Raw genomic sequence first — 12,661 nt, 5'->3', positions numbered from 1 at the left:
GCGTAAGAATAGAAACACAATCTGCCCATGGAAATGTAATCAAATAATGTATCTCATAGCAGAGACCTCCTGCCAGCTGCTGATAATTCAACTGAGCTGAACCTATCCTGAACCCTTTAGCCTACTTAGCCTTCTGTATCCTGCAGCATGCGCTGTGATATGAGATACATGCTACAGCACTAAGAAGGAGGATTCAGGGAATGCATCTCATGGAGAGTCTACGAGGCTTGAATAAATCACACACAGGTCTACAAGCACAGGACATCACCAGAAAGTAGAGACATGGAATGAAGATGAGAAGAAATGAGAATCAAACACTACCATGCACTCACACGGGTGAGCTTTGGAATGATTTTTTGAATTTGATGATTGCATTCTGTTTTTTTGGCGTGGCGGCGGCGGCCGGCGGGCGAGCTAGCGATGGGGGACTTACGTTTGAGTTCTCCTCTTTGACCCTTGGAGACTACAGGGGGATGACAGAGTTAGACAGAGTTAAAGCCACCGTCCCACGCCCACCCCCCAGCGTCACTGCTGACAGGCAGGCAGGCAGCCAGAGCCGGTGCAGCGGGGGGAGGGGAGGGTGGGGGAAGCAATCAGAGCACAACCATTTGCATGTCTGGTCATAAACAATAGATATGTGATGATGTGGAGGGTGGGTGAGCTGCAGGCTTTGTTAAGTGATTTCGTTGCCTCCTGGCTCCGGCGAGGGTGCGCTTCCCCAGCAGGGGTGAGGCTGACACGCCCTAAGGCCCGTATCGAAGCCTCATACAATCAGAGGCAAACGCCTCCATCCACACACTCACCTGCTCTAGCCAAGGCAAACTACAGAAATCCAGCAGTCAGACTAACAAACAACACCGTAAAGTTAATAGACTATGATATTTTGAATAATGTCTAAATGCTCATGCCCAATGCATAAATTGATTGAAAGCTAAAGTGAACCACTTAGTTTAGTACACTTAGTTTAGTATCGGAACTCCCCCTATTACCGTCGGACCCGTATTTTCGTTTGTTGTTTTAGAATTTCTGAACAAAATAATTGGGGGTGTTACGATATGTAAGAGCATGTTACACCTTAAAATCTAAATAAAGGGTAAAATAAGTTGAATGACAATTTTTCATTGAACATCATTATGTCCATCTGTTAAATCATTAAAATGAACTATGGTTAAAAGCAATACACTGACAAATGCCTTGTGATGTTGACACAGCATCATAAATTGTGTCAAAATGGCCCCGTATGGGTATGGTGGAGCATTATGTCCACGCGGAGCTGCAGTGCTAAAACCATGTGGGTGCTTGATCGCTCGCTCTCTCACACGCTCACCCTGCCCTGCTTGATGTTGGCTTTGGCCTCTTCACTCTGCTCGTCCAGCTCGTCGTCACTCCACTCCCAGTCGCCGTCCTCCGTCTTGTGCAGGTGTCCGCTGGAGCCGGGCACCCGGCGCACCTGGGACACAAGCACGCAAGAAAAGAACCCTTCACATATGCCGCCCGTCTACCAGACACTCTCTTTTTTTCTTTTTTCTCCATGTGAAAACAAGAGCAAAGCACTCGAATGAGCGTAACACTTACCCAGCTATAAATATGCATAAATGGCAGCCAGGGCCCGGAGTGAATGTTGATGTGAATATGAATGAGAGAAGCGGTTATGCTAGAGTGAGGACAGTGAGCCCCTGCGTCTCTGTTTAAAAGCGGGTGCAATGGCAAAAACGCAGCGTGATGAACACAAAAGTCACAGACATACAAAGACATTATCTAATGCACCTTGCTTTTTAGTCATCTAAGCAAAAACAAAAAAGTCAGTCACTAAACTCGGTCATATATGTACCATTGTGACATCATGTTCTCTCTCAGAACCCCTGTTCCAAGATATCTGTTCAGGCCCCTTGTGTAGAACAAAAACAACATCAGTTCATACACACATAAAAGACTAAGCTACTTTACACAGAGATGTGGCCTAGGCCCTATTGCATGTAGAACACAGACTATTAGATTTAGTTAAGAGGCACTATTACACACGATCCTATAAGACTGCATGACATCAATACACCTGTTCCACACTAACAGATGTTTGCAAATGCCAACACCACAATGTCATGAAACATGATCAAACATGATCTCAGAGAATTCCCCCATAGCAGTTACTGATGATCAAGAAACAAAGAGCACAATCCCCCTCTACTGGTCACACCAAGTAACACATGCAGATAGGTCATTTCAATGCAAGACAGCTCCGCATGTCTGTCTGACTTTGAAATATGCTATGTCATTGCACAGAAAAAGGTCACTGACATTTTGATGCTTCTTCAATGTCTTCTTCACAATAGCTATTCTATTCTGTATCTGTTTATCGCTAAGAACACTGTGGGTGTCTCTGGTTGGTGTAATAGTACACTTCCTGAAATAGTCTTAAAACATTTCCCTCTTTCAAAAAAAACATTGATCTAGATTATACAGCTCACACACTGCTCAACATTCATTACAATGCAATGTAATACATCTACATGAGGTGTGGCAACACAATAAACTTATTTAACCTTCTGTCTTTATTGCATTCACTTGTAATGCATGGCTTCATTTTTCTTTCATAAACTGAAGTGGATGGTTCCAAAGCCAAAATGTCAAACAACAGAGGCAGTGGTGTGTGTGTGTGTGTGTGGGGGGGGGGGGGGGGGGGGTGTATGAGAAAGAGTGCGAGACAAAAAACACAGCTGTCACATTGTATTTACACACACACACACACACACACACACACGAAAAAGAACATGCAGACAAATATTCATACATAATCTACATCTTATGTATTCCAATCTTTTACAATCTTATACACACACGTCTACAAAGCAAAACAAAAGAACACTACCCACATACACAATAGAAAGTTGCATTAATCAAATCACAACATATAAACTGCAGATCTCCCACCCATAATTTCCAGTCAGTTCTGTGTCACAATCTGCCTGTGAGCTCACTAATTAAACCTCCGGTCCCTGAAGCTTGGAATCTGCTGCATTCACAACTTTCCGCCCAAGGTTGGGATGACAGAAAAACCCTGCTGTGAATTCATTAGCTTTCTCTGTCAAGTACAAAGGAATGTAAGTGCACTAGGGTGCTTTTTATACTTTAAGTGTAATTCTCCACATCAAGCTCATTGACTTAAGTAATCAGTTATTAAAACAGCCATCTACTTGTCTCAACAGATTGTACATCATATGTAGTCAATTAGAATTTAGCCTTGTGGGGGTCAGACGTGCGGTGAACAACTGTGTCAATGCAAACATCAGATTCTGAGTGAAGTATGTATTTAACCATTTTAAAAGTGCAATGAGAATGGCACTTATGCTATGGTAGCTATGCTTTGTGGTTTGCTTAATGTCTTTTATTGTGTCAATTTTCATTAACTGCAGTGAGAAATCTAATGGTGCTTTGGCCATGGCCATGTATTATTTTTGGGAAGGGGGTTAAGGGACCATTTTGAAACTGAGGTTAGTGTTTCATCATCCATATCTAAGTGACAGAGACAAACCATAACCCTCGGCCCATGCATATATTACCGTAGTTTCCTTCATGGTTGTCACTAGATGTTTATATAATAAAATAATATTATCAGTCTGGTCCTGTAAGTCTAGCTAAAATGAAAACTTATTTTAAAAGGCTTATTTTTATAATTGCAGATACTGCACAGAGATGCCAATGAAAGAGCATCAATTTCTCTATCTGTTACGTTCATTTTACTGCAATATCTTATCCAAATAGCTTCTGAACCCTAGCTGAATCGCAACGGATTATAATAAATAATAACTTATCACACTTTACTCAGTTCCCTTCAAATTCAGCTGTGACCTGACTGAAAAGTTAAACCTACATAGCACATCTCTCCATGTCATCTGTCCACTTCCTAATTAGCACAGGGGGGCTTACATTACTACCTAGATGTAATACCCAACTGAGTGGCGTGGTAGCAGCCAGTGTGCTGACCACTCAGTAGGAGAGCAGACAGGGAACAGGCCAACTAGTTCGAGAAGACAAATGAGGCCTGGACAAGGTGGTCTCCTGCCCCTTGGTCTCTGGCCTGTTCTAGTCCTTAAGAGGCGATACTGCGGAATGGAGCTTTAGTGTAGTGGAGTTTTATCTCCCTCTCCTCTCCATGAACGCTACGCAGTCCTGATTAATAAACAGGCCCACACAGTGAATTATCATCAGAAGTGATCTCAGTCAAATGGATGTGGTTTGGCACTAGAGACTGTGGCCTTGTCAAGTTTGTCTGAGCTGCCCAGACAAATCGTATGTAACTTCGGCCCACACAGTTTCACTGACATGTTATGACATTTAAAGAGGAGGTAACTGAATATATTTCATTGGGAAGCAATTAGAAAATGATAGGTTGCTTAATCTACATAACCCATCATTGTTTTCTGAAAGTTTTCAGAAAGTGAATTCTCATGTGTGGCTAACTGAAGCACTCATCACTGCACTCAGAAGGGGTTTTCACACTTTTTGGGACAAACTACCAAAATCTCACCCTCCTCACCATAAAACCCTGATCTAAATCTACCTCAACACTATTTCTCCATGACAACCACATTCAGCTCTCATATAAAACATACACAGGTCAATCCACCCTCATATTTGCCACCAGTTCTCAGTGGCCTCTGTGACCATGCTAATAGCTCCAAGCTGCTAGCACTGAAAGCTCCATTGCTGTCCATAGGCCGAGGGCAGGGCAGCGGCACGCCTGGCCTGAGAGAAGAGACAAGCTGAGGCTTCTTCAGATCCAGACTCGCAGCCAGTTAACTGTGACCAGGAACCAACTGGGCATGTAAATGGGAGTGTTTAAGTGCACCTCCCCAGCCACCGAACTGACCGCTATTAAGGCCCATTTGTCTTTGACTTCCATTTGCCGTGAAGGGGCATTAGACAGTGCTGAACGCATGGCTTGTCACAGCACACACCACTGCCTTCTGCATGACTGATGCCTCTCTGGAACAGGCCTGGTTTGCTACAACCCAAGGGTCGACCTGGATAGGATGGTCTGTGTGCCTGTGTGTGTATATGTCAATCTGTATCTTTGTCTGCATGTAGTGTGTGTGTGTGTGTGTGTGTGTGTGTGTGTGTGTATGCATACATGTGCGCATGCATACATGTGTGCATGCCTATGTGTACATGGGTAAGTGTTGACAGTAAATGTGGCATTCTGGGGGATCTTATACTGTCAACACTTTTCAGACCTCCCCCAAACAAAGCCACGCATTCTGCCTGCACTCTCTCTCCCTCTACCTCAGTCAATACAGCTGCCCCGGCTGCTCCTGCTGTGGGGATAAGGGATCGAATGGCATGTGTCTGCTTGACAGGAGAAAGGCCTTACCTTTCTGGCTCTTTGGGCTATTTTGGGACCTCGACACAGCAACTTCTCAGTCAAATACTCGTGGGTCTGCTCAGTTGAGAGAGGAGGAATAAGCCTTGAATGCATTGCACAGGTTTTGTGTGGATTAGATGTAAAGTATAATTGGATTTGCAGACATACCTTGGCCTTCTGGAAAAATTTACATTTCAAAAGCTCTGCTGCAGTAGGCCTGAGAGGGAGACAGAGAATGAGGGATGGGTGGATAGATAGATAAAGAGAAAGAGAGAGAGAGGGATGGAGAGAGAAAGAGAGGAATTAGAGGGAGACAAAAGAGGGGCAATGAGCTCACTGAGCACTGTGTAATTCACACAGCTCACACACATGTGTCGCCAGGTGTATGAAACATGCTGTAGCTTTGACAGCACTGAGCCCAGCTCCTCTTAAAGGGCTCCCCAGAGAGCCACTTGCTCCCGGCCACACGGCCCTCTCTCACTCAGACATCACCCACACATCAAGCCACACAAATTACACAATAGTCCTTTCTGCTGACGGACACCTTATAAATGGCGTATGAATTCACACAAGTGCTTGTGAGAGGGCCTACATTTCAATTCTTCCAGTCATCCTGCCTCCTTTTATATTGATTTTTGGAGGATTAAGGAGGCATTTAGCTAATTCTTTCAATTTAAGCTGTGGGACCAATACATTTAGTTTGAGGTCAGACAGCATGAAGAGGTAGTATAGCTGTACGAGCACGTCTTCAGGAATGACCTTTCACCCAGTTAGTGACAAGCTGACAATAATTCAGTCTGAGTGAACCAAACAAAGTCTCCAAAAAAGGAAGAGGCCAAGAGGAAGTCTAGAACATCCACTTGAGTCAAACAGAACTTTTAGACTGTACAAAAGATTTAAACACCTAAAGGGCTCTGGCTCCTTTTTTAAACTTTATAAGATCTCTCACAAGGCCTTCAGACCTGTTAACTCAGGCTGAGCACTGAAAATACCCTGGAGCTAATGAATCAACAATTCACAAAACAAAACAGACTTGAACAAATCGAAAACAAAAATAGAATGAGATTCAAACCTTTTGGCAGGATCCTTCTGAAGGCACAAGGTTATAAGTTTCCTAAAGGACTTTCCATACTTCTTCACCATTTCCTTATCCTCCACGCCCGTCTCTAAGGTCGGAGGGTCATTCTGCAGTGTTAACATTAAGACCTGGAGGACAACAACAAAGCCATTCACAACACCAAATAGTCATAATCTTTCTGACTGTTCAAATGGGCAATACAGAACAAGGCAGGGGCTGACAGAGACATTCAGATGTAGTCTGTAAAGAACTCTATGCACAATATAATTTCATAGGAGGTGATAAACGTGGTCTCTTACTTTCATGGGTGGATATCGGTGGTAAGGCGCAGAGCCCGTGGCCAATTCAATGCCAGTGATTCCAAAACTCCAAATGTCGGCTTTGAAGTCATAACCTCGTACCTGCCAGCAACAGAGTGTGTGCATTAGGATAGGGGATACTGCGCTACAGACGACTGACTGGGGAAACTGATAAGTTTTACCTGTTCCATCACCTCTGGCGCCATCCAACATGGGGTACCTACAAATGTCTTGCGAACTTTGTGCCTAGTTACATCTCCTCCCGTGTTCAGGAATGCGCTGACTCCAAAATCTATTTAAGAATAAAAGGTTAGGGTTTTTTTCTGGTAAGTCATTTAATTCTGTTTCTATATAAGGTATTCGTGGAAGAAAAATATTATTACAAAATGTATTTTTTTTGTTCAGCATTATCACAAAATGTGTATAACCTATTCACTGAGCAATGTCAGCCAAGGTCAAAAATAGTAAACAATACACAACTGAACCAGATCCTCCATCAGCTCCAGAGTGGGAAAAATCAACCACCATGAATAATTGAACCTGGTTTAGCAGCATGTAACCTATCTCTTCTCTTTTATCTGATAAATATTTAAAAACCTAAACATTCCACATTTTCCTCACTATATATCTACTTAACATCCACGGATAGTTTTAGCACAGACCCAAATAAGTGTGTCATTGTTCAAATGGGGTTACTTTCAAATGCATGTTCAAAATAGATAACAATCAATGGTACTACTAGAGTAGTGACTACTAGAGTAGTGAGTCTGAGGAAGACCAGTAGGTCGAAATGTCATTCAGTCAAACAGGAGAAAATAAAGTAAGAAAAATAAATTACCAAGGAGTGTGTCGGCTTCTCATTTAAAGCATTTTGATTTTTCTGTCCTGCACCTGGGATGAGCACAGACTCTCTCTCTAAATAGGACAACTAAGGACACTAATATCTCCATGTCAGATTAATGTTAGAAATGAATGGTGTCCATGGTGAAGGCATACACAGGAGAGAGTATATCTTTACCCTCTGAGAGTCCTACACACAGAGGGCTTATTCAAATTGTGGCCAGAGCTGAATGGGTCGTGTTGAGCTGAGAGTGACTGGTTGCCTACTCTCGACAAGCCCTGAGAAGTGCTTGCCTTGTATATAGCCAGTGAAGCAGGGGCCAATCCTATGCAACCTCTCACCCCACCCCAAACCTACACAGCCCTGTCCTGAGTGGTCTGCGGTGAAATCTGTTTTTTTCTTTCCCCCAGGAATAAATAATATCACAACCAACCTGCGATCTGCACCGAACCGTCTTCCCCCAACAGAATGTTCCCCGCTTTCACGTCCCTGTGGACACACACACACACACACACACACACACACACACACACACACACACACACACACACACACACACACACACACACACACACACACACACACACACACACACACACACACACACACACACACACACACACACACACACACACACACACAGAGGGAGAGAGAGAAACTCTGGGTGACCCACTGCGGACTGGGGCACCATCGATTCCATCTGTCAGCATCCATTAGGACTGACTAGAGTCACAACCCAGCACACCCCTGAGGGATGTCGATGGTTCAGGCCTTTCCGGTCCGTGACATCCACAGAGGTTCATTCATGACCTCCCAGTTACGAGTTTCTGGTCTTACAATCAATGCCTTTGAGTGGATCCCTCAAATCATTGCTCTACATGGATGGATAGATTTTTTTCTGTGCAATATACATCCCGTGATAGTTGTGAACATATAAAGCAATGTCAACAAAAACAGTGTGAACTCTTACATATATGGCAACTATTCAATCTACAGTAGTAGTATAAGGCGGGGATCACACTGGCCAGCGGCAACACAACGCTCAGACCATAATCAGTTCTATCCCGTTCCTATGGTAACACAAACGGTTTGCCTTAACTGACAATTAAATACGCTCACGTTGCGGTTTGAAAGTTGAACCAAGTTCAATGTTCAGCTTGTTCAATGCTAGCGTTAGGCTAGCACTGCCACCGTTCCGCTGCCGAACCATAGAGAACAATTAGGAAACCTGCCACTTGCCGCTGGCCAGTGCGATCCCCGCCTAATAGTGTGATTTGAGCCAGAGTGTGTACATGCTGTGTATAACAGTGTGAGAGAGTCCTACCTGTGAATCTGTCCATTTCTGTGCAGATAGTCGAGGCCCTCTAAAACTTCTTTTAAAATGGTGGCTATTGTGGGTTCGTCCAGGACTCCGTTGTTGTGCTCTCCTTGGTTGACTGTGTGCTTTATGATGTCCAGCACTGACCCTGCAAAGTTTGAAATGGACACAAACTGATCAACTGACCATCAATGCACCAAATGCAGGGATTTGCAGTCAAAAACTATACACTCAAATCAGAGCCAACATGATTACAGACATCTATGCTGCTTTCAGAATATCTACTCAACTGACAAAATTCAAACTTACCTCCACTGAGAAGCTTCATGACTAACCAAAGCTCATCCTTTACAACAAACGAAGTGTAGTAGGACACAATATTTGGATGATTACACTGGCTCATTGCTTGAATTTCTTTCTGTATTAAGACAAGAAAGGGGAGGCAGAGGAGAAATGGCATCTCAATAATGTAATCATGAACAAACAAACAAACAAACAAACAAACAAACAAACAAACAAAAAACAACCCTCTCTCTAACTCCTAAAGAGCATGGTGTCTACCCTGCGGCTGTGTGACTAGAGCAAGCCATTCTGGATCAGCTCTGCTGCCTGTTTAATCACACATTCCCCCTCCCAGGATGCACTCATGTGCACAACTGTCCCCACATTAATCATTCAGATCTCTCTCTCCGACCCCTCACGCCGGACCCCTACAAAGTTGATCAATGAGAAACAGCTTAATCCAGGGAGGGCCTAAGGCAGGCGTGGAGTAGGGTGGGGTGGGGTGGGGTGTTGTGGGTGGAGGGCTGGGTGATATCTGTCTGGCCAAAACACGGCGAGAGGGAGAAAAATAGCCCATGTTTATCACTCACTCACCAACAACTCGTCCATGCTGGTCTGGCACTTCTCGAGGTTGATCCTCTTGATGGCGACGCGCTCCTGCCGTGGGATGCAAAGTGCGGCCTGCACTACGGCTGTGGCCCCACTTCCTTAAAGACGACCAGGAAAAAAGAAATGAAAAATGCCTGTGTGGACTTTTCAAAACCCACACACTCACGCTGTCAGATCTGGTTTAAAGGTCAAATATATGGATTTTCAGAATAATTGCATAATAATTATGGCGAATAAGGATACTGTTTACAAGAACACCAAAAACATCAGTTGTAAAATAATCAAATTGATTTTGTGTTTAGTACCGATATTGTTTCGCTAAAACGAAGTTACAGACAGTCCTATCAGTTTGATCTGAATAACCAATTTACACACCATCATTCATCTGCTTAGCAGAATATCATAATAATGGCCTTCAAGACCAATTCATAAGCAATAACACTAAACACATGTCATTAGTGTTACAAACAAGATACACACAAATACACCGATAAGAACACTAACTTACTGTATGTGACATGCATCATATAGCCTACAATGCCAAGTGCTCGTGAAAGATAAGGATGAGGAGAGACCTGTCTACACACAGTAGTGCTGATTATGAGCGCTGCGGTGCTAAGTGCTGTAAAGGGCCACTATACTGCTTATCAGCAGCCAAATGCCATAGACTTGTGGGTCTTCGCACCCAACTCCTCTACTTCTACTTGTGGTGTGAGAAAAAGTTACCGCTATTTTACAGCCTTTATAGGTCTTCAGGGACATGAGCAAGCGAGAAATTGCAACCCAATTGCTTCACAGACTAAACACACGCAAAGGCTACACTGATTGATACTAAATCCAAAGTTATGGTAAATTAAATTATTAGAGCAGTGTGGGGACTGCAGTAGAACCAACAGAGGGCGTAAAGAATATGATCAATATAAAGAAGGTACCAAATTGACAGACGTGAGTAGTGAGCGGCAGATATCGCTGGTTTCGCGATCCAGCATTTCATTTCGCTCGCAAGAACATATAGCGTCTTTTATAAAGAACATAGCCCATTTCCCCTAGCAATACCATCGAAGCAGCATGGACTTTAATGGCAGGTGGTGGCAACGGAACGGCAAGAGCGGTTCTAAGCCTAAACTTCAGAGGGAAATGTCACTCGGGAGATTTATATTAACGGTGCCTAAAGCTTGGACGCAACACCACAGCTCTTTATACTCTGTCCTGAAATTATTTTCAGACTATCAATTACATCCCAAAACAATGATAGACCACATTTGGCTGTGTATGAATATCATGTCAAAGCATCTTTCGTTTAAAAATAATCACACGCAGTGCGCCTGTAACAATATGACAGTCGCCGTTATGCAGTTACGCGCTGAAATTAACATTTATATGCACAGTACATGTCGTATAGGAATCTTTACTTAGCACATGCATGCGAAATATTGCGGTGTCTCACATCCGCATTGCAAAGCACTAGCTTTGTACGACAACATCGGCTGTTGCACATGAAAAAGCCGGTAGGCCCTCATCGTCATTCACAATTGACAAGATCTTAGTAAGCCAACAGAGAAGGCTAATTCATAAACAATGTAACCATTAAAGCAGCAACTAACCTATAACCTCCTGCAGCTGGTAAGACTCCTTGATAATTGGCCAGCTCGTTGTCGGCACTGGTTGCGGATGGTGGCTAAGAGCCGGAGGATCGCCTTGCTCCGCCATGATGCTGTCTGTGCAGCTGGGCTACTTAGCTTAGCTGGTTGACAGTTCTCAGCGCTGTAGAAAGCGGCCCTCACCTCCTGACAAAAAAAGTGTGTCTGCTTCTGATAATAGCCTACCGCTAACAATGCACCCATCCAGTGGCAGTGGCATTTTGAAGCTAACGGTAATATTTTCAAGTAGGCTATTAAGGTAGATAACGTTACTTACGTTTTCTAGGGTATCTTATGCAAAAAGCAGGAATATAGATATTTTAAATAGATATTTTTAGATAACGGAATATAGATATTTTAAATAGTAGCCTATAATTTGTTCAAAATAATTCGAGGTAAACTGACTGATTATATTACGTTCATTAAATAGGCCTAGATAGTCTTAAATTAGGCTAATTTCTTAATCCAATTATTTGCATAGGCCTATAGGCGGTTTAGGTTTAGAGCGCTTAATCTTCTTAAGTGTATGCCTATCTTAGCCTACTTAAATACACACTTATTCCAGTGTTTCGGCGCATATTGTTTTGGTATAATATACCCACCAAAATAATGTTTACCTTGTACAGTCAGTGTGTTCATTTTGGCTACACAAATAGTTTATCCAAACTTTAAAACATGATTTCGCCTTAAAGAAGCTTTTCACCGGCTTATGTCACCTCGAAAAAAATATGTAAAATGTGGCCTGTGATATTCTGAGACAACGTGACATCACAAGTCATGTCATGCAGTTTACTCTGGTCTAGGCCTGTATTCTGGGAGCGTAAAGCGTTGGTCAATGTTGGCCGATAGATGGCGCCAGTAGGCCATTGAATTGTATTCTCTACTGGAAACTATGTAGCTTATGTTGTCTAGAGATTTTCAAAAAGAACGGAACAAAATCACTTGCCATAAAGTTTGCTACAATTATTTTTTCCCCACCAACACACCGTGTACCATATGTAACATTGGGGAAGGGGGGGGGGGGGGCATTATTTTGTTAGTCGCCTAAGAGGTATAGCCTATGAGATAAGTGACTGTAATGTAACCATGCCCCGTATGAGCACTTCTGTGTGCGAAAAAGTGAAATTGCGATACGTCAACCATGGCTGAGGCTAGCCAAATCGGCGCAATAGGTCTTGTAAGACCTGCTTTGGAGAACATTTAGAGAAAAAATGTTTCAGAATATTAAAAAAATA

The 12,661-nt window shown here is 43.2% G+C and overlaps 1 protein-coding gene across 2 annotated transcripts in view; it reads right to left on the bottom strand.

The window, feature by feature from the left end:
- Positions 1 to 11,594, bottom strand: part of stk39 (serine threonine kinase 39) — a 29,049-nt gene extending 17,455 nt beyond the window's left edge. The window contains exons 1-13 of one of the 2 annotated variants that reach the window (XM_076263504.1): positions 11,391 to 11,594; positions 9,772 to 9,884; positions 9,205 to 9,313; positions 8,902 to 9,043; positions 8,011 to 8,066; positions 6,919 to 7,028; positions 6,737 to 6,838; positions 6,432 to 6,565; positions 5,528 to 5,576; positions 5,369 to 5,434; positions 1,832 to 1,888; positions 1,328 to 1,450; positions 434 to 463 (exon numbers count right to left, since the gene is read on the bottom strand). In XM_076263504.1, the coding sequence (XP_076119619.1) occupies positions 434 to 463; positions 1,328 to 1,450; positions 1,832 to 1,888; positions 5,369 to 5,434; positions 5,528 to 5,576; positions 6,432 to 6,565; positions 6,737 to 6,838; positions 6,919 to 7,028; positions 8,011 to 8,066; positions 8,902 to 9,043; positions 9,205 to 9,313; positions 9,772 to 9,884; positions 11,391 to 11,496 (1,197 nt within the window). In that variant the 5' untranslated portion in view covers positions 11,497 to 11,594. The remainder of the gene's footprint in view (positions 1 to 433; positions 464 to 1,327; positions 1,451 to 1,831; positions 1,889 to 5,368; positions 5,435 to 5,527; positions 5,577 to 6,431; positions 6,566 to 6,736; positions 6,839 to 6,918; positions 7,029 to 8,010; positions 8,067 to 8,901; positions 9,044 to 9,204; positions 9,314 to 9,771; positions 9,885 to 11,390) is intronic. The other variant, XM_076263505.1, reaches the window with a different exon arrangement.
- Between the last annotated feature and the right edge of the window lie 1,067 nt (positions 11,595 to 12,661).

This window comes from Alosa pseudoharengus, unplaced genomic scaffold, assembly GCF_046254945.1.
Source record: "Alosa pseudoharengus isolate Yale_2024_CS ecotype anadromous, Long Island Sound unplaced genomic scaffold, YU_APseudo_1.1 YU_APseudo_1.1_scf_3, whole genome shotgun sequence".
NCBI lineage: Eukaryota > Metazoa > Chordata > Actinopteri > Clupeiformes > Clupeidae > Alosa > Alosa pseudoharengus.
The sequence above is the reverse complement of the archived record's forward strand: the minus strand, read 5'-3'. Positions and strand labels throughout refer to the sequence as shown.